The 25,760-nt window shown below is 35.2% G+C and overlaps 3 protein-coding genes across 4 annotated transcripts; all 3 read left to right on the top strand.

The window, feature by feature from the left end:
• The first annotated feature begins 2,351 nt into the window (after positions 1-2,351).
• Positions 2,352-4,716, top strand: LOC125205676 (50S ribosomal protein L15, chloroplastic-like). The gene is made up of 4 exons (XM_048104741.1): positions 2,352-2,509; positions 2,591-2,939; positions 3,967-4,118; positions 4,317-4,716. Exons 1-4 carry the CDS (start codon positions 2,426-2,428, stop codon positions 4,536-4,538), a joined length of 807 nt encoding a protein of 268 aa, XP_047960698.1. The 5' UTR covers positions 2,352-2,425; the 3' UTR covers positions 4,539-4,716.
• A 5,114-nt stretch (positions 4,717-9,830) lies between these two features.
• Positions 9,831-12,209, top strand: LOC125205675 (caffeoylshikimate esterase). The gene is made up of 8 exons (XM_048104740.1): positions 9,831-10,128; positions 10,229-10,258; positions 10,651-10,780; positions 10,853-10,999; positions 11,105-11,235; positions 11,445-11,582; positions 11,673-11,771; positions 11,849-12,209. Exons 1-8 carry the CDS (start codon positions 9,889-9,891, stop codon positions 12,065-12,067), a joined length of 1,134 nt encoding a protein of 377 aa, XP_047960697.1. The 5' UTR covers positions 9,831-9,888; the 3' UTR covers positions 12,068-12,209.
• Positions 12,210-22,058: 9,849 nt separating this feature from the next.
• On the top strand, positions 22,059-23,867 carry LOC125208392. 2 transcript variants are annotated; one of them, XM_048107998.1, is made up of 4 exons: positions 22,059-22,213; positions 22,595-22,802; positions 22,880-22,943; positions 23,228-23,867. In XM_048107998.1, the coding sequence occupies exons 2-4, from the start codon at positions 22,612-22,614 to the stop codon at positions 23,498-23,500; spliced, it is 528 nt and encodes a 175-aa protein (XP_047963955.1). In that variant the 5' UTR covers positions 22,059-22,213; positions 22,595-22,611; the 3' UTR covers positions 23,501-23,867. The 2 variants fall into 2 exon arrangements, with proteins under 2 accessions (XP_047963955.1, XP_047963954.1); XM_048107997.1 differs by having other exon boundaries at positions 23,225-23,867.
• The last annotated feature ends 1,893 nt before the right edge of the window (positions 23,868-25,760 follow it).

The raw sequence follows: 25,760 nt of genomic DNA, 5'->3' as shown, positions 1-25,760 counted from the left end.
CTAACATGATGTTTCCAATAATGTTGGATGTTTGAAATTTGTTCTTATCCATCAATTTTAAGAAGGGAAATTGGTCTCTAAAATCATGAACTTTGACCTAAAATTTAGTATTTCCCATGAACTTTGAAATTGGTATATAATATCACGAACTTTGCATTTTGTTTGGTATTTCCACGGCATGTTTATTGCTATATTTGACTAACTTACGACTTTTTATCATACTTGCGCACAATTAAATCAACGTGGTTTTCAACGTGACTTTTTATGCTACATGTTATGAACTTAAAAAAGTGGTTTCAAATATTATAAAACATATCAAGGCGGTTGCATATGTTAAATAAGATTTTGATGAAAATATATTATTTGAGTGAGTTTGGGAAATACCAAACAAAATGTAAAGTTCAATGATATTATATACCAATTTCAAAGTTCATGGGAAATACCAAATTTTAGGCAAAGTTCATGATTTTAGAAACCAATTTCCCTTTTAAGAATTGCATAAAATTATTACATAAATGTTTACTGCGATTCATATTTTCTATTATTATTCTAAAACTTCAATCTTATAGTATTGAATTTTCAAGACCATCGTTAAATGTAAGCTTAGAGCATCCGCAGCGGTGAAGAAGACGCTGCTCGTCCGTCTGTGCCGCTGAGCATGGTGCCGTCCGTCCGTCCGCTGGAGCTCGTCCGTCCGTGCCCGCGGCACGGCGCTGCTCTTAGCTAAGAGCACGTCCGTGCCGCTGAGCAGCCCTACGTGGCACGCTCTGATTGGCCAACGACATAGCCGTTAACAGAATTCGATTTTTTTAGTTTTTTTTTTTTAAAATTCGAAATTTATTTAAAAAAATGTTTTTTTAAATAAATAAAAATATTTTCCCACTTCCCAAAAAATTATATCCGTTTTCTACCCACTTTTAATTTATTTTTCAATTTTTTTCCCAAAATTCACATTTTCATCTATAACTATATTCATCACTTCAACAAAAAAAAAAAAATCACATTCTCATCTATTCTATCATCATTCATCTACATTCTCTCATCTTTTTCCTCATACTTTCTCATCTAAATTCCCACCACACTACACAATGTCCGCATTCGGCGATCACCCTCCGTGGCACAAGTGCCGTTGGAACCACGATTGGTTCGACTGGCGTCTGACATGGGCCCGAAACCCAATTTACGGTGCCTCCTCAAACTCAAGGTTCGCAAGCTCCGGGTGGCTACCGTCCTTACCCGGTGGCACGATCAAAATGCCTCCGGGTTCGGGTGGGTACCCAAACCCGGATCGGGAGGGAGCCAGCCAGCCTCTACTCCTACTCCTACTTCTGTTCCTACTCATCCCTTCTACTCGTGGCACCCGCACCCCGCACACTGAGTCAACTCTATATGAACGATACATCTCGGATGACTCCGGATCAACTTGCAACACATGAGCAAATGATCCGGGGTCTCAAGAGGCAATTGGGGATAGAGGACTAGTCTTCCATGTGTGTAATTTTTAATTTGTAGGATTTTAATTATGTATTTTTTATTTTCTAGGATTTTAATTATGTATTTTTATTTTTTTAGTATTTTAATTATGTAATTTTTTATTTTTTAGGATTTTAATTTTGTAATTTTTATTTTTTAATGTATTTTTATAATGTAGAAATGTTTTAAATAATTGGTGTATTTAAATTGAATAATAGAATGGTGGGACCCTTGAGCTTGTCCTTAGCTAAGAGCACGGATGTGGGTGTTGTGCTCTTAACTAAGGATAGGGAGTAAAAGTGGATCCGGGCCCACCTCCATGCTCTTAGCTAAGAGCACGGATGAGGATGTCTTATATAAAATGGTTTTTTACACCCCAAACAAAAAACGATTGAGATTACTAACATTTGAGTTATACCGCTAATTTCAATTGATCAATTTAAGTTTAACTAAAATTTAATTTATATAAATAAGTTTTCCACATGCTATGGTCATAATTTAATTCTTTGTGTAAAATAATTAGCTACTCCACTAAAGAATTTTGGTAAATAAAATCATTTTATCACTCGATTGTGCAAGAAATGTGAGCGAGAAAAATAATTTAAAAAATTCACAATTAGTTTATTAAATATATTAAACTTAGTTTAATGTGAGTAATAAATCAATATAATTTGAGTTGAATTTTTGTAGAATAAAAGTATAAGTAAATTTAGATTATAGTAGTAGTAAAAATTATCGAATCTGGAGTACAGAAATGGATTGAGATTTAGTGTGTCTATTAAAAAAGTGGAGGATATTGCAGCTTGAATTTATTGATAAGAAGATAGAAATGCGAGAGTAAACTAATTTGTTCAGAACGGCGTCGTTTTGAGCCTCTGCTGTGTTTCTCCCAAGGCAGAAAATCGTATCCAAATTGTAAAAAAACTGAAAACATTAACATTATCTTGTTTCCATGGCTGCTTCCTTACTCTCCATATCCTCCTCCACCCCTTCCACAGCTACTCCTCTTCTTCGCTTATTCTCTTCCCATTTCAAGGTATTTTCTCCATCACATTCCCTAAACAACAAAAGTTGACACTTTTTTCAAGTTTAATTTTGTGTTTTTTTCAATTCACAGGGCAATGTAACAACTCTGAGGGCGAACCCATCTCAATTTCCGTCCATAAGCCTCTGCCAACACAAGGCCAAACCGCGGAAGCCGCTTACTGTTCAGAATTCCGCGGCTTCTGCTGCCCAAGAAGCTTCTGGAAGTGCTCGATTTCGGCTGGATAACTTGGGCCCGCAGCCGGGGTCACGGAAGAAGGCGAAGAGAAAGGGTCGAGGGCATGCGGCTGGGCAGGGGGGAAGCTGCGGGTTCGGAATGAGGGGTCAGAAATCGAGGTCCGGTCCCGGCGTCAGGAGGGGATTTGAGGGCGGCCAGATGCCCCTCTATCGAAGAATCCCCAAATTGAGGGGAATTGCTGGAGGTTTAATTTCTCTTTTAACTAGTTTCGCATGTGAATTTTCCCAATTGTGTTTAATTCTGTGATAAATATGACTATTATCGGATGATTCTGATAGGCTTTGAGAGTTTGTTCTCAGCTTGGTTGCTTTGAATTTACATAGTGAAAATTAAAAATAAATTGAAATTGCTAGTGACACAATAGAAGAGTGGATTATTTTTGTTTTCCTCTGGAATTGAACTTTTCATTACATTCACAACTTTTAAGGGTAGAGTATAAGCAATGGCGTTGCTTGATTTTTTTTGTTTAAGGTCATCTCAAGTACTACAGTCTTAGACTGAGTTCCATATCATAATCTGTGTGTGTGGAGTGGACAGTATTCAGCATTGGGGCTAAGTTGAAGAGGGCTTCCTTTTCGTTCGACTTCTTAATAGCAAAAATATACTTAGGATAACGTTCTTGCCTAATATGTATATATTAGTTTTCTAACTCTTGTTGAGAATCAAAGTAAGAGGATAGATGATATTTATGTGTTGGTTGGTTACCTTGATTCGAAACCTTCTCCGAACTTTTTGTTTAAGATGTGTTTTAGTTTTTACAAAGAGTAGCCTGTGAGTGCATTCACAGATACAAGTTGCAGGTGTATGCAATCAGGGTATGCTTGTCAATGATTGTCTTTTTTGGCTGTATTTTTGTTTCAAATGAAGTTTGGGAATAGGTAGTTGATTATCTTTATTCAACTTGTTGGAAGTTGGTTGCTTGATTGGATTTAATTTAGCTACTTTCTTCTGTGTGTTCATTACCATGATTTTTGGATTCCATGAATGCTTATTAAGCATTCTCAATTTTGGACACTACTATTCATTTAGCCTGTCGTTTCTAGTAAGCTAGTGCCATTCAAAACTTTGTTTAGATATCAGTTTGCAATATCTGAAGCTTCATATTTGATGACCAATAATAGTGCATGAAGCATCCTCTGATACACTCGACTGAGACCATTATATATTTAAGTTGTGCTGATACTAATATGGGGTTGCTTTCATATATTCAGGCATGCGTGCTGGACTACCAAAGTATCTACCGGTGAACTTGAAAGATATTGCAGATGCTGGATTTCAAGATGGGGAAGAGGTTTCCTTGGAGTCCTTGAAGAAGAAAGGTCTAATAAACCCATCGGGTCGGGAAAGAAGGCTCCCTCTCAAGGTAATGTACAGTTATATGCTAAAATGTTGGGTAATTTTACTTGAAGAAGTTATACAAGTCTTTCGAAATCGTCTAAAACAGCATACTAATTTCATCTCTTTCATGATTACTGGATTTGTAAAGGAAGCAACGTATGTGGTCCCTTATCATATAGTATCTGCATATTATGTGATCTATATTATATTACTCTTGTTTCAGATCTTAGGAGATGGGGACTTGACTGTGAAGCTCGACTTCAAGGCCCGAGCTTTTTCAGCATCAGCAAAAGAGAAGATTGAGGCAGCTGGTTGTTCATTAACCGTGCTTCCTGGGCGAAAGAAATGGGTGAAGCCATCTGTAGCGAAGAACCTTACCCGCGCTGAAGAATACTTCGCCAAGAAACGGGCCTCAGCTGACTGGGTCGACACACCTTCTGCTTGAGCCTCAATTTTGCCAGCAACATAAGATATGTAAAGCAACTATTCATTGTTGTATGCTCAAATGTTAACTTTGTTAGTTTTCGACCAAATCCTAGTAATTGTTGAATCTTTGTAATTGAATCATTGGGTTCATACGGCAGGGTATTTGGTACTATGTTGGAACGACCTTTTTTGTTTCAGATTTCCACTTCTCTCTAAGTTTATTAAGAATATATACCTTTTAAGGTATTGAGGGTATTTTCGTCTAGAAAAAACTTAGAAATAGTAAAAAAGTACTTCAAATGATATTGACCCACAATTGATGGACCTCAAATAATATTTTCAAAGTTCACGGATCTAAAATGATATTTTGGCAAAGTTCGTGGACCAAAAAAGATGTTCCCTCTTTTTTTTTTGAGATAAGCTTTACATTAAGAAAAGGAGAAAGAAAGGTTTACGTGGAATTTTTTGTTTTATGAAGTTTGCTTAAACAGAAACGGTGTCGTTTGTGAGTGGTCGTGGCATTGTCATTATTTCCACCTTATTACTTCCTCCATCCGCGAATGGGAGTCCGCATTTGCCATTTTAGTCTGCCTGCAAATAGGAGTCCGGTTCACTTTTACCATAAATGCTAATAGGGTTCCACCTTCCACTAACTCATTTCACTCACATTTTATTTAAAACTAATATATATAAGTGAGACTCATATTCCATTAATTTTTTGCCATCCACTTTTTTTAACATTTCTTAAAACTCGTGTCCCCAACAAATGGAACTCCAAATGGCAGACGGAGTGTGTAATTTTAATCGCACCAAAACATATCTGTTTCCGTCAAGGTTGAATTATTTTTATTGACCAACTATGTACTTCAATAAATAATTTGAGAATTTAATAAAATTCGGCAACTAAATTGCATTCAAATGTGGCGCGTCATAAGATTATGACATGAAATTTGATTGCTGGATTCAACGTGAATTATCGCAAATTAATAGCTCTATTATGGAGTATCAAAATTTCAACACTTAAATAATTCTTTGATTTAAAAGTTCTTTATAATTATTGGGTCCATGTCTTAGTCTGGGTTGGTTCATAAATTCAAGATTTCCAATTTTGTTAGAGCAAGTTTTCAGAAATTCCTTTTTCAGTCAATGGAAACAGGGAAAGGGCTCATTTAATTCCTTTACCATATTATATCATCCATATTGAATTATATAGATAGTTTTAAATTATTAAACTGTAGAGGTGGCTATTCTTGACTTGATGTATTAATATAATAAGGATATGATGCATTTAATCACTCCTAGTGACTTATAGTCATTTATCACATAGTACATCGTAATAAGGATATGATGTATTTAATCATTTCTAGTGACTTATAGTCATTTATCATATAGTACATCATAGGGAATGATAACCATATTTATGGTGATAACTTATTTTATGGGTTAAAAATATCATTTTTATTAAAAATGATATAAAAATGATATTTGTACACTATAAAATGATATTTTTTCAGCATGCACAAAATGATACTTTTAAGATATATTTCATCCATAGAATGATAGATTATTAGGTTATCACCATAAATATGAGTTATCATAGATCACATCCCAATACATCATATATGTAAATGGCCAAAAGAACATTCAAATTTTGGTTTAATCTATAATTTTTAAAAATTGTTAATTGATATTTTCACCAATTATTTCATAATCTATGATATGGGGGAAATTATAGACATGCTTTTGGCAAATGAAAAATATCATGCGAATAAAACATTCGGCTATTTAAATGACGTTATAAATGCATTTAGTCAGTTATGTCTTTAAATTTTACATATGTACGTATTACGTTTATAATGTTAGAAACATGGTATGGTGAAATGTTTTGCTATGAGATAATTGAGAAAAATGTCAAAGTTAATATAATTGGCACATCTGAAAATTGCGGGATAAACTAGAACTTGATCAAACTTCATGGCTTTTTTAACCATTTAGAGCACAGTAACGTTGATGACCCAGACTCGTCTAGCCAAGACGAACCTGCATCGAACCAGCGTTCCAGTCGTCGCGTCTCGCAGAGGGGCTCGCTAGGGGGGGAGGGGAGTTGGCGAGCCAATAGTGTTGCCGGAAGCAGGAGTTTGGTGATTGGAGAAGAGGCCGATTATGGAATTGAACTAGTTAGGACGTTGGATGATAGATCTATTTGCCGGAATTCCTTCGTAAGGTCTATTAAGAGCATCTCCAGTGGGCGGATGTCCCCCACGGACCTCCACTAGTACTTTCCAAAAACACCTCCTGCCACGTCACTAGGACTTCTCGAACCACTGCCACATCACTAGGACTTCCCCTGCACAATCCGCCCTTCCCATCGCCCTTACCGTGAGGACTTCCCGCAGTAAAAAAAATCACAATTATTTAATTACGCTACAGAATTAAAATTTCGACATGGAATATGGGAAAATTGTGAATGCTTCATTAAAAAAAACTTACATAATAAAAAAAAAATACATAGTCATAAAAAAAATGCAACCCAAAGCCAGTCTCGGCTCACTCTGACTCCTCCGCGTTGTCCCCGTCGCCCGTGCCGCCCCCGTGGTCCCCGTCGCCCCTGTCGCCCCCGTCGCTAATCTCGGCGCCATCATCTCCAATAGGTGGCATCCCCAAATCGCGCCGACATCCATCGATGACATCCTTAAACATCCTTTTGTACACAAGATCGGTCGTGCTATGCCACCTATGCATGGTCCGTATCAAGCTAGTTGTTAGCTGCGCGCGGACGAGACGGTCATACTCTTCTGGGGGATCAGGGGCCTCCGATTGGACCTCGAAGGACCCGCTGCGGCTGCTGCTTCCCCTAGCCATCCGCTGCGCAGCCTTTTTCCTAATCGGGTGACGACGACAGTGGGAGTCTGATTGAGGTAGCGGGGCCACTTCCTCAGCTTCGGGGAGCTCGTGCGAACCAGCAGTGCCGATGTACTCACCGGAAGCGTTGATCTTCGTCCGCTTCGGCTAGCCCGCTTTGACACCCGCACAAAACTTTTGGGAATCCTTCACCACGAGATAGGCCTCCCACTGGTCGAAATCTTTGAACTTCAAGGCTCTGTCGGGGAACTGCGCCAAGGCACGGTTCTTCACATCCTCCTCGGACATACCGCTGGTTGCCTGGCGGAGGTTGTTTTGGTAGAGGCCGGCAAATCGACTAATCTTAGGCCTCAACCGCTCCCACTGTTTCCGGCATTGCTCTGGACTGCGACGCTTCCCCCCAACCGGTTTGTGTGTGAGGTAGGCTTCACTAATGCAATGCCACATTATGTCAATATGCTGGTTAGCACCGACATAGGGATCCTCGACTACACCGACCCAGGCCTTCGCAAGCGCGACGTTTTCCCACGCGCTCCAGACCGTCCTCTTTCCCATCTCCTCCTCATCCTCCTCCTCTGCCACCGTTCGCAAGGAAGAACCCGGGGCTTTCCCCTTGCCCTTGCCCCTGCCCCGGCCCCTGCCCCTTGCCGCTGGCCCCACCTCATCGGGAGTCTCCCTGACTGGAGATAGCCCCAACTTCTCAAAAGAGAAAGTTTCGATGCCGGTGAACTGAGTCTCCGGAACAGTACTGGAGGGGAAATCACTAAACAATAAATCCATATATGGGCGATAGACATTTTCCCCAGGTGTCTGAGGGCCCTTGCCACCCCCTCCCCCAGGCATGGTCTGCATCATTCCCGGCATCATCCCACCCATCCCCATCCCCATCCCCATCATATTTGGTGTCATGCCCCCCATCCCCGCTGCCCCGGGCATCATCCCACCCATCCCACCCGCCATTTGGGGATGCATCCCCGACATTGTCAGAACCGTTGCCGCATTTCTGCTAAAGTTTTCCTCCAGCCCGGCGGGAAACGTCGATGTGTGTGACTCGCTCGTGGCGGGGGAGTTCCTGTCGTTCTCCATTCAGTAGAAATGAAATTTGTAGATTTAGAGAGAGACAAGTGGTGTGAATGAAATGAAGTTCAATGAGCCGTATATATAGAGTTTTTTTTTTTTAAAATAAATATTAAACTCGGACGTCCGCGGCTGACGTCCGCGACATGCCACAATGGCGGACGTCCGCCCGCCCGTCGCCCTTACATCCGAGGATATCCGGTGTCCTCCCTGGAAGTCCGTATCCGCCATGCTTCGTTCCAATGGCGGACGTCCCCGGCGGAACATCGCGGAAGTCCGACCGAACGTCCGCCATTGGAGATGCTTAAAGGAGATTTTACAAAACTCCAAATTTTGCTGCCGAAATGCTCTAATTGTGATTTGTTGACCAAATTCCATTTGAGATTTTTTTTTTTTTTTTTTTTTTTTGCGATACTTTTAAGCGAAAATTAAACATTGAAAACATTTTTTGCAATTATCCTAAAATTGAAACATTTTTACTGAAACACCTCAAGGATTGGCCAAAATTGAATATTTGGTCCTCTAATTTAGTGTGAGAATAGCAACACATGCAAGAAGATGTAGGCACCAGCTTTCAACTAAAAAAAGTTGGTGTAAAAATGTGGGGCACACGCATTAAAACAACTTCAATCTAACAGCATAAAACATGACAAAAACATAATTACTTATGAATATTCTATATCAACATACATATGAAAATTTTCAAGCATCCCAAATTCAAATTATTACCGAGAAACACCGTCCACGCTCCACCCCAAAGTCACAGACGCCGGCAACGTTGGACTATTCTAGAATACTTGAACAAATAAAAGATGTTCAATCAATGGCGGATCCACAACATGGATTCCGTGGGGTCAAATATAAAAAAATAAAAATTAACTACATAATATATAAATAATTATTAAAATTAAATATCAATATATTTTAAGTAGTCATTGAATATCGTATATACATTAGCAATTCAAAATTTTTAACACCAAATATTTAATACTCCCTCTATTCAACAAAGTTTATCCCAATTTAATTCGACACAGGTTTTAATAAATTGTTTGACTTTGTATTAAATAGAGGTGTGTAGTGGAATAAGGGTCCTACGTTGGGAAAATTGAAGGGTATATTTAATATCTGGAAATATCTGAATTGGGACAAACTTTATGGAATGAAAAGAGTACTTGATAATTTAGAAAAATAATTAAATAATTTATAAATATAATGAAACTGTAGTTATGAAACGAAAATTATACTCCAATTAAGTAATTAATATCTACTCCATATTGCTATTCTCTTATTCCGACCACTTTCCTCCACTGACTGAATGAACAGTGAACACGTTTTAAAATACTTATAATGCATTTGATTATTTAATGGCAGAATAAAGTGGTTTAGTTTCCACTTTGTCCATCTGCTCTGCATCAAGATTCCCCAATCCCATGGACCTCGCGCTCGCCTCAACCTTCCACCCTCGCCTCCAATCTACCCACTTTCGCCGGAATATTCCGCCCAAATTATTGCGCCAAAAAGTGATCCAGGCGGCTCAGAAAAAGATCGATGGGGTGAGCGACGAGCTCAACTCCATCGCATCGCAGAATTTGGATCACGCCCCCGCCAGAAGGAGGGTGCGATCGGCTTTTGCCAACGTTCAGCAGCAGCTCGATCATATACTCTTTAAGGTTTTCTTTTCTTCAAATTCAAATTTAAAAAACACAAGTCTTTATTGGTAGTAGTACTTATTAGATTACTAAAGATTGTCAAATATTGCTTTGTGTGCAGATGGCTCCAGCTGGGATCAGAACCGATGAGGTGAGTTGTGATCTTCACAAAACTAATTACAACAACTCCTGAGCTGAAATATTGTTAATAGTAGTTTTATTGAAAAGATTTTACTCTAGAAGCCTTTTCTAGCTACATTTTGTTGAGTTAAACGGTATCATTAATTGATCCCTGCTGCTTCAATGTCATAACACTCTAATCAACATTCCTGTATTTGCATAAAGGCTGAAAATTTGATGCTTGGAAGTTGAATTTCCAACTGATAAGTGTATGGTGATGATTTGATTCTATGTGGTTTTGATTAGTTGGCGAGATATGAAACTCCATTTTGTGACATCAAACAGCATGTTTTGTGTACTGTCTATTAGTAATGGAAGCTTATTCAAACAGCATTGATGATGACATGATTAACTTTGATTTAGTGGTATGAGGTGAATTCGGAAGGTCAAGAGATTTTTTGTAAAAGCTGGTTGCCAAAGCCCGGTGTACGGATCAAAGGAGCCTTATGTTTTTGTCATGGATATGGTGACACCTGCACATTTTTCTTTGAAGGTTTGTCATATCTCAAAAGAAGATTAGCCACTTTGATTTAGTGAGCTTTTCTAATACTATATGGAATCACAGGCATTGCCAAGCACATTGCTGCCTCTGGTTATGGTGTGTACGCCATCGACCATCCTGGTTTTGGCCTCTCTGAAGGATTGCACGGCTATATCCCCTCGTTTGATGCTGTGGTCGATAATGTCATTGAGCAATTCAAGATAATGAAAGGTAAAATCTACCAGATTCAATCAATTGGACTGTGCTTATGAGAAACTTGCTTACTCCTAATGTAAATTCAAAGTCCAGTTATTAATCTTGTGTTCTGATGCACAGGAAGGCCTGAGATTCGTGGGCTGCCCCGTTTCATATTTGGTCAGTCCATGGGAGGAGCAATTGCTATCAAAGCACTTCTAAAGGCACCAACGGAATGGGATGGCATAGTGCTTGTTGCTCCAATGTGTAAAGTAACCATCCCTCTTTTCACTACTATAATCTATATGTACCCAAATTTATCATATGGATTGGACATGAGATGTTTATTTGTTGATCTTGAGAGTTGTGTGTTGTTTCTGTTTAGACAATTTGATGAAATAATTGACCATATAGTTACATACATAGGTTGATATTGTGACAATGTGAGTATAATCTATTTACTAGTTGGCATGTTCTTCAGATATCAGACGAAATGAAGCCCCCCGTTCCACTCCAGCAAGTACTCATCTTCCTATCGAAGCTCATGCCACAGGCGAAGCTCGTGCCCCAGAAAGACATAGCTGACTTGGCTTTCAGAGAATTGAGCAAGAAAAATTTGGTACTATATATATATATGGCCTTTTTCCCTTTGTAGAATAACAGCGTTGTCGTTGAGCTTGCAAAGCATTTCCCTGACTTCCTCTTGCAGGCTCCATACAATGTGATCAGCTACTCAGACCAGACGCGGCTCAAGACTGCTGTCGAGCTCTTGAATGCCACAAAGTACATCGAGTCTCAGGTCGACAAGGTGAGTACTATATAAACTCGAAACCACTTTGCCTCTGTGTTGGGGATGATCATTTATGGGATTAGAATCCATGCCAGGTCTCGACTCCAATGCTGATTCTTCACGGGGCTGCTGATAGGGTGACGGATCCCCGGATTAGCCAGTTCTTGTACAACAACGCATCGACCAACGACAAAACGTTGAAGCTATATGAAGGTGGATTTCACTCTATTCTTGAAGGGGAACCGGATGATATAATTTTGACAGTTCTCAATGACATTGTTTCATGGCTTGATTCTAGGACAACTTTAAAATAGATTTCTTTTATTTATTAGTATTAGTTATTTTAGTAAAATCTAATTGACATGGGCTTTGATATTTTTAACTATAGGGCCGAGAGAAATATGAATGTGTAGCTTAGTTAGTTATGGAATGTGATGATTTATCTTTTTGTGCAAACCCCTCACTTTTACAAGGAACAAACTTATTTATTGAGTCTTAATTCGGTGTTCCTCGAGCGGAGAGGATAACCTATGGCAAACCCTAATTCATCTTTTAATACATACACACGTACATAATAAATGATGGTGGGGTCTATCACTCATGTATGTATGTATGTATTAGGAGATGAATTTGAATTTGCCGGAGGTGATCCTTTCCGTCCCTCTCGAGTTGTTCCAGCTTTAATAAGACAATATTTTTGTGACCATTTGGTTACATGTATTCGGATATAGAGTATTTATTAAAAGTCCAAGAAAGTGCTTCAGTCAAAAGGCCCCCAAACATGCGTAATCCAACTTGGAGCCCATTACTTCGATTTATTAATTTATTTGGAGCCCCACTCACAGCTTCAGTCAACCTAACTAAACTTAAATTATGGAGTACTACTATAATTTTCAGATTTTAATTGTATATTATTAGATTATTGTAATTTGGACAGAGTGGTAAAAATATTAGGTTAATCTCCTAACAGTTTCTAAATCAAGTCTGCTTTTTAGATTTAACATTACAGTATTTAAAGTAGAGTTTTCTCAAATGGAAAATTACAAACTGCCATGATGTTTTTGTGTCGGTGAAAAAATGAATACAGAAATATTTTACCAATTTACCTTTATATAGTGTTCAATTTCTTCAAGAATTTGGGGAGGTCCCTTGTTGGATTTCATATAGGATACTCATTTTAGTACTAAAAAAATATGATTACTAAACAACTGTCCAAATTAGAACGACAAAGATTAAAAAGGTTGATTGAGAAGTTAGAACCAAAAAGACTCTGGTGCAATTCTTGTACTACTACTAGTAACTCCTACATCTACACAATGATTTTTTTAAATTCTATCATGAATATTGCTATTTTTCACTTGTACAATAACATTATAAAAAGTTAAATACTCATGCACAACGATTAACTCAATTTGCTTCTATATATAGCTACATTCATTTTGGTATAAAAATCAAATTATTATCCTTTTAGCAATGCGCATTTTTGCTTAATTTATTTCTCTTATTAGTTATTGCCGCGTATCATGCAATGTTTTGGTACTCGATCATTAATAATGGATATCATATTTCGATATATATGTAAAGCAAACTATTGATTATTGTATTCCACCAAAAAAGGCTATATAAATATTTTTGTAAGTAAATTGCATTTGAATTCAATCGCGTAATTTAGTTAAATCCACCAAATGAAAAATTGTGGTCCAAAGGGAAAGTGTTTGGTATTGCAGCAACCTATCAATTTCAGATTAAAAGTCCATTAAATGATCTGCTGCGCTTTACCATTTTCTGTGGTTGCACATGCACTATTATTCCACAAAAATGATTTATGAAAATTGATGTCATATGTGGGATATCCTTATTCCTGAACGTGAAATTTCTCTCTATTTTATTAGTCTATACGTGTACTCCACCATTTAAAATAATGGCAAATGTAGATTTCAGACAGTAATTTTAAGATTGTATTTTATAAAAAATAAAAAATAGCGAGAGAGAGAGAGAGAGGATTCTCCGCCCTGACTTAGATAAGAGTGGGAAATTACATCATAAAACTCTTTATGATAGTTATAATTTGAATTAACCTGTATATAAAATATTTTTTTATCGTTTGATTGTACTTTAAATTAAATCATGCTATATAATCACTAATGAGTAGTAAGTGTAGTAGTATCAATATTCTAAAGAAAAGATCCGTTTGTATAATGACGTATTAACGTGTATGTTATTAATGTTATATAAATTTATAACAAGTTAGAATGGTTTAATTGAGACGACAATTGAGATTAATTGTGGTAGACAAGAGATTGTTTTGACATACTACATAAGTCTCAACCACAAATATATTTCCTCGATATTTAATTTTAACATGCGGTGCCTAACTAAGACAGCCAGTCTCTCCCACCTTAAATCAATGCCTAATCACCAATCAAAAATTCTAAGTGGAAATCATGCAAAAACATCTCATCCAATCAGTGGCGGAATCATCTAAAATTAGCCCAATATACATTTCAAGAAAAATAAAACGTTGAGGATTTTATAAAAACCAACCAACTATATATTTCAAGGATATAAACGTTGAATATACATTGAAAACTAATGGCTACTAAGTAGCAGCCAATGTGACATCTCACATGTCGATGGGTTATTAAATTTATGTATTTTGGTAGATTTGACAAGTCGATGAAAATAATTGAAGATATAATTTTAATGCTTTATCATAGTGGTACTCGTGTTTGGTAGTATTAATTATTAGGCTATATATATCATAGTGGTACTCGTTTTAATGGTAGTTCAGACCTTAAAGAAATCTACCCTAATCAACCTGAAAGTTTTAAAATCAAAGAAAAAAAAATCATATGTGCATAAGATGGAGCATGAAACCATCTCATAAACTATGATACACCAAGACCACTTTGAAGTTGGAACGAAGATCTTTGGTGAAAGAAGATCAAGAAGCCCAAATTATCATAAGAAAAAATATATTGAGAAAGTTAATGAAGTTTGGTATTAATCTGGTTAAAAATATTAAGTTACCAACATTTTTTTGAGTAAATACCATTGTTAAGCTAAAATAAATGGAACAAATGTACTCCATGTATTGATATAACATAAGAGTTGTTGGAGCACCATCAATGTATGCCACGAACCAGACTTCGAATCATATAAGGACTCGATCACATCGTTATTGACTCTAAAGTTATGCAACATACCGCAATTCTAACTACCTCATAATCCAAATCGATTATACACCAACTTAAGAAATTTAAAATATTACTACTCTAATTGTGTGGTGCTTTAATGCTCCATGATTGCGGGTGTAAGAGCACATATAATGCTTTTGTGCTATGGGATTTAGGTAAAAAATTTGGAGCTCACGTTGCTAGCTCTAATGATATAATTACATTAAACTTGAATTCGATAAATTTATAAATTTAAAAAGTTTCTCTCTTAGTATGATCTTTTTTTTACTTTAAACATGAGCCGCGTCAGTTGTGAGGCCGAGCTGCCCACCACAGTGTAAGACAGAGCCAGAGTTCGAGTTGTGCCTGAAATCATCCCCACCCACTTTTACTTCATGTTCTTAGGCAAGAGCACAACACTCATATTCATGCTCTTTCGCAAGGACAAGCTGAAGGGTCTCACCATTCTATTATTCAATTTAAATACTTCAATTACTAAAAACATTTCTATAAAAATACATTAAAATATAAAAATTATATAATTAAATCTTAAAAAATAAAATTTACATAATTAAAATCGAAAAAAATAAAAATACATAATTAAAATTCTAAAAATTAAAAATTACATAATTAAAATCTTAGAATTTTTTTGTGTTGAAGTGAGGGTATTTATAGATGAAAATGTGAATTTTGGAGAAAAAAATTGAAAAATAAATTTAAAGTGTGTAGAAAACGGATATAATTTATCGGGAAGTGGGAAAATATATAATTTTTTATTTAAAAACGATGTTTTAATTTAATTTCGGATTTTTTTTTAAAAGAAAAAAGAAAATTGCCAACGGCTATGCCGTTGGCCAATCGCGTGCCACCACGTAAGCCTGCCCTGTCATTGGCACGGACGGACATCGCGCAACGGCGGACAGCGCTCGCCTTGCCGCTAGCACGGACGGCGTCCGTTGGCAAGGGCGACCGCTGCGGATGCTCTAAAAGCTCTTGAGCCGCAACATTTCCTATTTTCTTAAGAAAATAGTTGTATTAGTTATTGTATAACTGTAATTAAGAAAAGGGCTTTGTAATTAAATTGACGGGTTAAAAACGTTAGACATTTATCATCTTTACAGAGAGAATCATATAGTTTCTGTTGCAAAATGTGATGTGAGTTGACCTGGTATAAAAATCTGAATTTGGAAATAAAAAGAATTTCAAATATGAGAATATGATCTTTTTTTTTACACTTTTGTTAGGTAAGATTCTTTGGAGTGAATTACAGCTGCTGTCAACCCATGCTTTCATTCTCCAATATACAATCAATCTTTCGGCTGTAAATCAAAATCTTTTACAGATGATGGCAGTGAGAAAGAAGATGCATGATAAATCATTACACTTTCATTTAAAATTGAATTTCACCTTTCTTTTGTTTTACTCTATGTTATTATATCTTTATCGTTTTCTTTTATGCCTTTTGCTTGTTTTTATGTGCTTGTAGTTGTAGAAATTTCAAAATCATGTTTGCCATAAAGCCCTTTCGAATTATTATGTAGCCATAATTGTCAATTTGGATAAATGCATTTGTCTAACTGGATCAGTTTGTAATTGATTATGATTGAGATGAGAATCTTATCATTCCATGTAGGCTGTAGCATTAATCAAATTAGGCAATTAGCGGCAGCTCTTAAGAGAATTTTTGTGGATTGTTATTCTCTTATCCTAATTTTGAGTATTAAAATAGTTTAAAAATTTTATTGAGAATATATGTGTATATCATGTCATTAAGTTACACTTGTATGGAGATTCCATTATAGTGTAGCATGTCGGAGGAGCGGAACCATGAATATTAAATAGAGGGAACATCTTTTTTAGTCCATGAATTTTGTCAAAGTATCATTTTAGGTCCGTAAACTTTAGAAATATCATTTGAGGTCCATCAACTATTAGTTAATATCATTTGAAGTACTTTTTTACTATTTCCACATTTTTTCTAGACGAAAATACCCTCAATATCTTTAAGGGTATATATTTTTAATAAACTTATCATATACTCATATTTTTTTATAAATATCTTTACTATATATTTTTTATGAATTTTCTAAATATAATTTGACCTTCAATATTATAACTTAATTTCGTGACATGCAAGAATATATCATAATTTAATTTTTTATTATTAAAAAAAAGTTCTTTATTGAACCTTCAATATTAACACTTAATTTTGCGACATGCAAGAAAATATCCTTATTTAATTTTTTATTATTAAAGAAAGTTTTTTATTCAATTTTAAAATTCTTTAATATAAAAAATTGAAGAAGCAATTCTACTTGCATGTCACAAAATTAAGTGATAACATTGAAGGTCAAATTATATTTAGAAAATTCGTTAAAAATATATTGTAAAGATATTTATAAAAAATATGAGTATATGTATGATAAGTTTATTAAGAATATATACCTTTTAAGGTATTGAGGGTATTTTCGTCCAGAAAAAGCTTAGAAATAGTAAAAAAGTATTTCAAATGATATTAACCCATAATTGATGGACCTCAAATAATATTTTCAAAGTTCACGGATTTAAAATGATACTTTGGCAAAGTTCGTGGACCAAAAAAGATGTTCCCTCTATTAAATAAGTACTCCCTCGGTTCCAAAGAAGATGACCCCTTTTTTTAGCGGATTTTATGCAACTTTATTTTGTGTGTTAAGTGGAAATAGTAAAGTAAGAGAGATGAAATAAAATTGAGATAAATGGATTTCCAAATTTAATAATGGATTATTTCAATTGGGACGAATAAAAAGAAAATGTGAGTCATCTTCAGTGGGACGGAGAGAGTACTTAATATTAGTAATAGTGTACGGAGATAGTAGCTAAAGCCTAAAGTTGTAGTAATTGATATAAATTTTAAGCACAAGGACGTTAAAATAATTTAATTTTGTAAAATACTAGTGTAAATTATAGTTAAAAAATGAAAAAGGACCCGGCTCCCTATTTGGCGAATTGGCTCCATACCAAAAAATTACCAAAATTAAGTTCGGAGATTATATTATCTACTATATCATTATATGAAAACATTACAAAAGAAAGTACGGAAATTCTACTGGTGAGGATATTTAGGCTCTTAGTTATCGTGAGACTAAATATTAAGTCATGCCGAACGACATTAAATATATGGACATTTATTTGGTAATTGATTGGATATTTTTAGTCGGCTGTCGGTTTAAATATTTCTAATCGAATAACAGTGCACATATCTAAATTAACCTAATTAGTTAGGTCGAAATAATCTGGTTTTTAAAGTATTATTAATCACTCAACGGTACACCATATCAAAATTATTAAAGGGAGATACATGAACATTATTTAGAAATTTATAAGCCAACCATTTTTATTACTCTCATAGGAGCTAAAATTTGATTTTAATAACTCTATAATAATATTGCAAAATCAACATATCACCGTCTTCTTACTTTGCCTCCAGCTTCAGATTCCAGTGCGATTCCATTCCCTCTAATGGAGGACTAAGAGCATCTCCAACCATTCCACTAAACTCAAACTCATTTTGATGTAAATCTCATACTAAATATTGATTTTACTCCAACCATTTACACTAAACTCCAACTTAAAATAATATTTTCTATGTTATGTCTTTTTTACTCACAAAATTTGAAAAACTTTTAGATTTTGGTTTAGTATAAATTTTAAAATAGGTAGTATTTTTTTTTCTCAAAAACCAAAAATAAGATTGGTTTTTTAGTACTATTGGATCTAAAGGGGAGTGTTATATTGCTAACTCAATACCTAATTGCCAACTACAACTAAATAATAGCCATTAGATATTCAAATTAAGGGCCTAGATCATCAACCAAGAAATATCAATACGATCAACAAAAAACGTCAATAAAGCCATAGGATTAATTCCATAAAATATCAATAGGGGTATTAATGCCAATTAACTACATGTTTAGTTATAACTAACTTTTAAAAGAAATCTCAAAACTTTAAATTTATATAACATATATCAAATTAAAGATAATTTTATAAGGATTCCAACGATATCATATATGCATATGTTCCGACGTCAAAATTTGAAAAAAAATTCAAAAAAATTTCAATTTTTTCGTAAAGCAGAAATGTCAACATACTATATAAAATATGTCAATATAATACATGTAGAATGTCAATATAAATAATGGGTTAACATTCTTAAAGCATCGTGTTGACATTCTCAAAGCATTGTGTGACATTTTCATCTAAAACCCTAATTTGACGTTTTTTTTTTTATCTTTTTTATTTTATTAATAAAAACGAAAATTACACGTGGCAAATTGTAGACCACACGTTTTCTAAAATCCTATGGCCTTAAATTAGTTGTAGTTAGCAATTAAATGATGAGTTAGCAATTGATCACTCCCCTGGATCTAAAAAACCTATCCTATTTTAAATTTTAGCATAGCCTTGGAGATGGTCTAAAAACACAACTAAAATGCAGCATTTTTTATTAATAGTACTCCCTCCGTTTCTTCATAGTTGAGTCATTTTTCCATTTCGGGAAGTTTCTTCATAGTTGAGTCATTTCTATATATGGTAACTTTTTTCTCTTTCTTACTTTACTCTCTCTTACTTTATTCACTTTATACTTTATTCTCTCTACCTTTTTCTGTCTCTTGCTATTTTATCTATTTATTTAACACACCTAACATTCATTTCTAAAACTCCGTGCCGAAAAGTTCCGCCTCAACTATGAAGAAACGGAGGGAGTACCAATTTTTAATTGTTTATAACACTACCAACAACTATATATTTCATCCATCCTACAATTACTTGTACTCCATTATTTTTCATTTTGCCCTATTCATAAAACTTAGTCCAATTTCATTTTTCATTTTCTCTTTCCTATTTGTTCGATTACAATTAACAATATCCTACTAATTGTTTTTTCTATATCACACTTTATTAATTTATAGTATTAAATTCTAGTATCATCCACTGATATGATTATTGAAAAGGGATGGATGGATCTTTTGTGTCATACTCCCTCCGTCCACGAATAACAGTCTCGTTTTTTCATTTTGGTCCGTTCACGAATAAGAGTCCCGGTTCATAATTACCATAAATGGTAAAGAGACCTCACATTCCACTAACTCATTTCACTCACACATCATTTAAAACTAATATATACAAGTGGGACCTTTATTCCACTAACTTTCTTTCACTCACTTTTCTTAACATTTCTTAAAATCCGTGCCATTTAAAAATGGGGCTCTTAATCGTGGACGGAGGGATATTTGATATTTACATTCTTATTTAAATTTGCATGTAGTAATTGATAACTTCAGTAAAAAAAAATTATGTGAAGTACTATCATTAACTTTAAATTTTGAATATAAAATATTCAATTTGAGGATTATTAATCTACTACTAGTACTCCAGTATTTGTAAATATACTAGAGTAGACTGTATTTGAATATTTAAAAGAATAAAATAAACATTAAAAAAATGTTACTCCAAGAATAGCGTGCAATTCCCACCTAATCACCTATGTCCCAAAGTTGGTCTGTGATACTAGCAAGTAGCAAACGATGCAACCCTTCCCCACGTGTCTCATTTTACAGCCTGTAACTCGTTAGTCGTTACGTCATTTTCAGAAGTTAAAATTTTGGTTCATATTTTTACCCCACTGTTTTTTTGTTAACGAATAAAATAAATAAATAAATATATGTACTCAAAAACAAATGAGACAATTCAAATTGACAAAAGAAATAAATTAATATCGCTACCAATATTTGGGTGCGGAAATCCACCGATTACTAATTTTTCAGTTAGAGTTTATGATTATATAAGATGTCAATAAATTAATAATCATATTTGTCATTGTACTAGTAAAATTTATCACCTCGTGATTAAGTTGTTATTTTATTATGCAATTATATTTATTTAAATCGTTTTTATAATTTAATTTTTTTCATATATAAATTTAACTAAATTATAGTATAAAATATATAATTCAAAGTTATATGTAAAGAGATAAAATTAGACTAATGAATATTATGAGTTAAATGTTTCATACTAGTATTTCTAATTTTTTTTATAAAGATAAATCATGATACAGACCGAACAGGAAAACTCATCCCAAAAGACATAGACTATTAGGAGAGAAAACTTATTTAGTTTATATACCACGTACCAGTTGTTCTCACCACCGATATGAGAATTGAACCTGTAACATTCAACCCTCTTTAAAGGACCAACATCCTCGTTAATCACGGCCACATTGGTCACGGTTGGTTCATTGTTAGGCCACCACTATGAGTTCTCGTTGATCACGTCCACGTTGGTCACGATAAGTTTGTTGCCCGGCCACCACTCCGAGCCGTTTGGGGCTTTGGTCTCTAAATGAAAGCCCACCGGTTGTTCTCACAACCGATGTGGGAATTGAGTTCGTAACAAATCGACAATAATAACTTGAATTCCCGACTTATCGATTGAAAAGGAAGCATCTTAACAACTGACCTGTGTTTCATTGTCTTGATACTAGTACTACTACTATTTATATTAGGTGCTAATTGAAGAGGGAAAAATAAGTATAAAATCAGTAAATATGCATAAATAAATATCATTATGATGAATTTAAATTACCATACTAATCGCATGTGGGTGCATAATTCTAATTTCTAGGTTTGAAAAATAATCCCAAACTTCGGAAGTATTTAAAAAAAAAAAAATCTTTCTATTCCTATTTCAATTTTCACTATTAGGAGTATAATCTATATGGGATAATTTTATACCATAATATGAGGCTCTAATGCATTGGTACATCCAAAGCAACATCGTATTTTAGAAATATCGACAGATAATAAGGTTACTTCGGCAAGTCCAATATGTGGCGGATTTGAGATTCCTAAAGCGGTGTAGAAATCGAAATTGTATAATCCAGACAAATGCAAACATACATATGATATTAAATCTGAAAATCCATAGACCAAACAACATTAGATTAAATAAATTGGCGTTTAATTGTAATACTACGGGCCCACGCGCTGATATAATTAAATTGGAGTATTTATTATTTATAATTTATTTCATCGATCTCATCTCGACTCACTGTATATAATCCCACGACTCCTTCACCCCTCTTCTCCTCGCCATTGCCATTTGCTATCTGTTTTGTCTCTCTATCTTTTTTTTTTTTTTTAATTTAGCGCTCACTTTTATCATTATCATTATTTTTATTTTTTTCTTTTATTTTTTCGTTTCTTCTCAAGGAGTCTCGCAATTTTTGTACAGCCTCTTCAGGTAACATTCACCTCCTCCGCCTCTTTAGAAGTAATTGAGTTTTTTATGATTCTGAAGCTCGGTTTGAGGTTCATGTCCGATATCTATAGTTAAGGTTATGAAATAACAAGTAGATCTGGTAGGCTAGGTCTGCAGAAAAAGTTGTTACTATAGCTTTGTGTTTTGTAGTAAATCCTAACGCTAAATCGATTTGTCCGCAAACTTGTTATCTCTCCAAAAAGTTAGGCGACTTATAATTTTGAGCCGACGTTGACCAGGTCATAAATTTATGTGTTGAAGGCTGATTGGGTTTCATTTCATGTCATAAAATTTCCGTTATTCACAGATCTGCAAATTTATGGGCTTGAAACTAACTTGATCCGAATTTTTGGTAATTTACAGGTTTTCCAAGGTAGGAAATGAACCGCTACGCAATCCACCAAAACAGCTTTGCTGCCTACGAGGAGATGAGAGGCAACGCCGCCGCCGCTGCCTGCAGATCTGTGGAGATGAAAGAAACGGTCATCTGCCCTAAGCCGCGGCGGCTCGGCTTGCTCCACACCACTCTTCACGACCCGTCTTACCCGAGGCCTCTCAGATGGCACGCTAGGTAATTTTTCTAATTTTTTTTAATTTAATTTCATTTTTGTGGTCTAATTTTTCTTCTTTTTTTTTCCTTGTTGACAGCCATCACCAAGAGGTTTTTGATTCCAAAGCTGGAAGCGAGCTTCTGGACATCATCCTAGCAAAGGTTCGCCTTTTCTCTTAATTTACCCTTCATTATAAGTAATTCCAATTTCTAGAAAATTTTAAAAAATTAGGACATACATCATCATCCATCCATCTCTTACCTAGTGCTAAACAACAAATCAGGAATATTTCTAATTCTTTGTTAGGTTGCTTTATGTCAAAAGTGCATCATACCAGATTCTATGCCTCTTAAATAAAAATTGTTTCTTTAATCACTAAACCAAGTATCTATCTCTCCACATGACTCTGATCTAATCAAAATTTGGTACTGAATTTCTTTAGCAGGGTGGTGGTTGTGGTAGTGATCAAGCAGTGCCCCCATTTTTTTCCGGGTCGCCGCCGAGCAGAGTATCTAACCCACTAATTCAAGACGCGCGGTTCGTGGCCGAGCATAGCACCCCTGTCCCCCCACACGCAACCCCGGCCCCTTCCCCCTCCTCTACCCGCAAGGGGGGCTGTGTCCGGGCGAATTTTGGGAACAACCCGGCCGTGAGGGTGGAGGGGTTCGACTGCCTGGACCGGGATAGGCGCAACTGCAGTATCCCTGCCCTGGCATAAGGTTTAGGAGTTTTCAAGATTTTGATCTGCTAAGTTAAGTGGATGATCATTCAAAACATGATTAGGTAATAGTAGTGTATATATATGGATGTTGTTTGCTGTAAATAAAGGGGTGGTGTATGTATTGAGCAGGAAATAATTTTAGGGTTGTTCGAGTTGAGGTGGGTTGGGCCCCCCTTATGCTGTAAGTAGAGAGGTGAGAAGGGGGGGAATATGAAGTGCGTTTTGATGTCAATTTTGAGTAGGGCGGAATATGTATAAAGAATTATGGATATATAGCTGGCGCTGAGTCAAGATGTTCTGTAGTCAACAAAATTGAGTTTGTAAAACATTTTAATATTATAAAAATTTCATGTTTTTTTGGGTATCTTGTGATATTTTGTCCTGGTTTTGTTAATCGTGTGGTGAAGATATGATGATGCCTTGCGTGGTAGGCACGCGAAGCGTGGATAAGCCCACTCATGAATCATGATGGTAGTGGGCCCAATTGGGCTGGGCCTCAGTATTAATTATGGATAGTCGGCATCTAGTCAAGCATGTGTTATTTATTTAGTAAGAAATGTTGCAGATTTTAATTGACTAATTATTTAAAATTTAACCAAAGAAAGGCTTACCTTAATTAAATACTTGATATTGACTAATTTTCTAAGTATATCAGAAACCATACAAATATTTGACTTTAATGTGAAATATAACTCCGATCTTCTCCGCTGATCTGATAATCGAGATACATAACATTCAATTGATTTTTTAACTGACTTGACTATTACATAATCCAATAATCTGTTAAACTTATAGGAGTACCACAGCAATAAAATAGCTGTCCATGTTTGGTGTGTGACTTGACTATTACATAATCCAATAATCTGTTAATCTATTACATAACATTCAATTGATTTTTTAACAGAACAGTGATCCCATAAACTGTGACAGAATGTGAGCTTTGGTCGAAACTATTCTCAACTTTGGTACTAGTAGCCCACATGGGCATTCACTTTACTGTGTGTGTGTGTTTTAAGTTTGGTGTGTCTCATTTAATGAAAGCAAGTTGTGTTCAATTTCAAACAAGAGATGGACAAAATTGTAACGGTCATTATCGCTAATGAGAATATAATGAAGCTGATCGGAAATGGAGGGCTGCTATAAGCTGTAAATGGAATTGTGGAATGGCACTCGCAACCTCTTATCTATATTTCCAAAACTAACCCTACTTATTCATTTTAGTGAAATTAATTGTTAGGGTGAATTAAACGTGTGTATTTGATTTTTTGTAACATGTTTTACTTTAGATCATTAATTTCTTTTAAAATAAATTGAATTAGTTTGGAATGTTACTTCGAATTGATAGAAAACAGAAGATGATACGGAATGTTTGAGTTCGTATACTGTTCAACAAGATAGAATAGAAAACAAGCCAAATTTGAATGGGATTACTCCAAAATTGGGTGTACGAATATGATGATGCAATTGACTTCTTTGAAATTAACGTGGCTAATTTAACGAGTGAAAAAGGGCAAAGGAAATTAAATATTGTTGTGGCTAAATAGTGAAAAAGGGTAGAGGAAATTAAAAAGGGAAGGAATGGATCCCAAAGTACTACTACTAGTATACAAAGTATATAAATTTTTTTATACATCTATTTAATTTATCAATTGTCGTTAATATCACGACGTATATAGTATATGCATATTTTAATTTCTTGTCTGATTAAAAGAAATCGATATTTAAACGAATAACCGCTGGGCTGGAGCCACCGCGGCGTGCCACATTACTACAATTAATTGAATTACAATGAACGAGATAAGTTTGAAAAGGTATGTGACATGCTATAAATACATATGTGTCACAATCAAACTCGCAGATTTAATGTATAACTGAGATCAATATTATTCGGAGCAACGTGACATGGCCAGTCACACAACTAATAAACGGTTACAACAAAAGATAAAATTAAAATCTGCAACATTTCTTAAAGACTCAATTTCGAATATACATAGGGCTATACACTTTTATCGAATTTCTCAAAGAGTGATAGGTGATAAAAGGCCAACACATAGCCCGAAATCCTAGATCTGACAATGAACCAAAAGTCACTATTAGAAATTGTTCACTTATCAGCGTTAACACACTCCCCCCTCACGTGTGAGTCGAATTGACACATCAGACTTCTATCACATGGATAGGCAAGAGAAGAGATAAAGAGATAAAATCTATCATCGACTTGGACCCGCTCTGATACCATATTAGAAATGGACTCGAG

The sequence above is a fragment of the Salvia hispanica genome, chromosome 2 (genome assembly GCF_023119035.1).
Source record: "Salvia hispanica cultivar TCC Black 2014 chromosome 2, UniMelb_Shisp_WGS_1.0, whole genome shotgun sequence".
In the NCBI taxonomy this organism is placed as follows: Eukaryota; Viridiplantae; Streptophyta; class Magnoliopsida; order Lamiales; family Lamiaceae; genus Salvia; species Salvia hispanica.
Note: the sequence above shows the minus strand (reverse complement) of the source record. Positions and strands in the feature narration are given on the sequence as shown.